This window comes from Penaeus monodon, chromosome 24, assembly GCF_015228065.2.
Source record: "Penaeus monodon isolate SGIC_2016 chromosome 24, NSTDA_Pmon_1, whole genome shotgun sequence".
NCBI lineage: Eukaryota > Metazoa > Arthropoda > Malacostraca > Decapoda > Penaeidae > Penaeus > Penaeus monodon.
Window position 1 is genome coordinate 9,836,739 of NC_051409.1, and position 322 is coordinate 9,837,060.

Consider the following 322-nt stretch of genomic DNA (forward strand, 5'->3'; position numbering starts at 1 on the left):
TTATGAAAAATACAAGGTGACACAAATTGAAATTGAGAATGTGGTAGAGTGTACCAAGTAGGATGATATTCACAGTAGCTAGAGCCAGTTTCAGTTTGTGAAACCAGACCAAACAAAATTAAGATATAATACTTTTTATCCAGAACGGGAACTGATTGAAGGTGAGGATCATGTGGAGGTAAATGGAGTGGTGTTCAACAAACCATTTGTAGAGAAGCCTGTATCTGCTGAAGATCACAACATCTACATCTACTATCCTACTTCAGCAGGAGGAGGATCCCAGAGGCTGTTCAGAAAGGTGAGGCAAAAGAATTCAGAGAGG

The 322-nt window shown here is 39.8% G+C and overlaps 1 protein-coding gene across 1 annotated transcript in view; it reads left to right on the plus strand.

The window, feature by feature from the left end:
• The window catches only part of LOC119588845 (inositol hexakisphosphate and diphosphoinositol-pentakisphosphate kinase 2-like), a gene marked incomplete at its 3' end in the record, with an annotated part of 41,624 nt that overhangs the window by 37,563 nt on the left and 3,739 nt on the right, over positions 1–322 (plus strand). Inside the window, 1 exon segment of the mRNA XM_037937485.1 lies at positions 144–298. Coding sequence (XP_037793413.1) covers positions 144–298 — 155 coding nt within the window.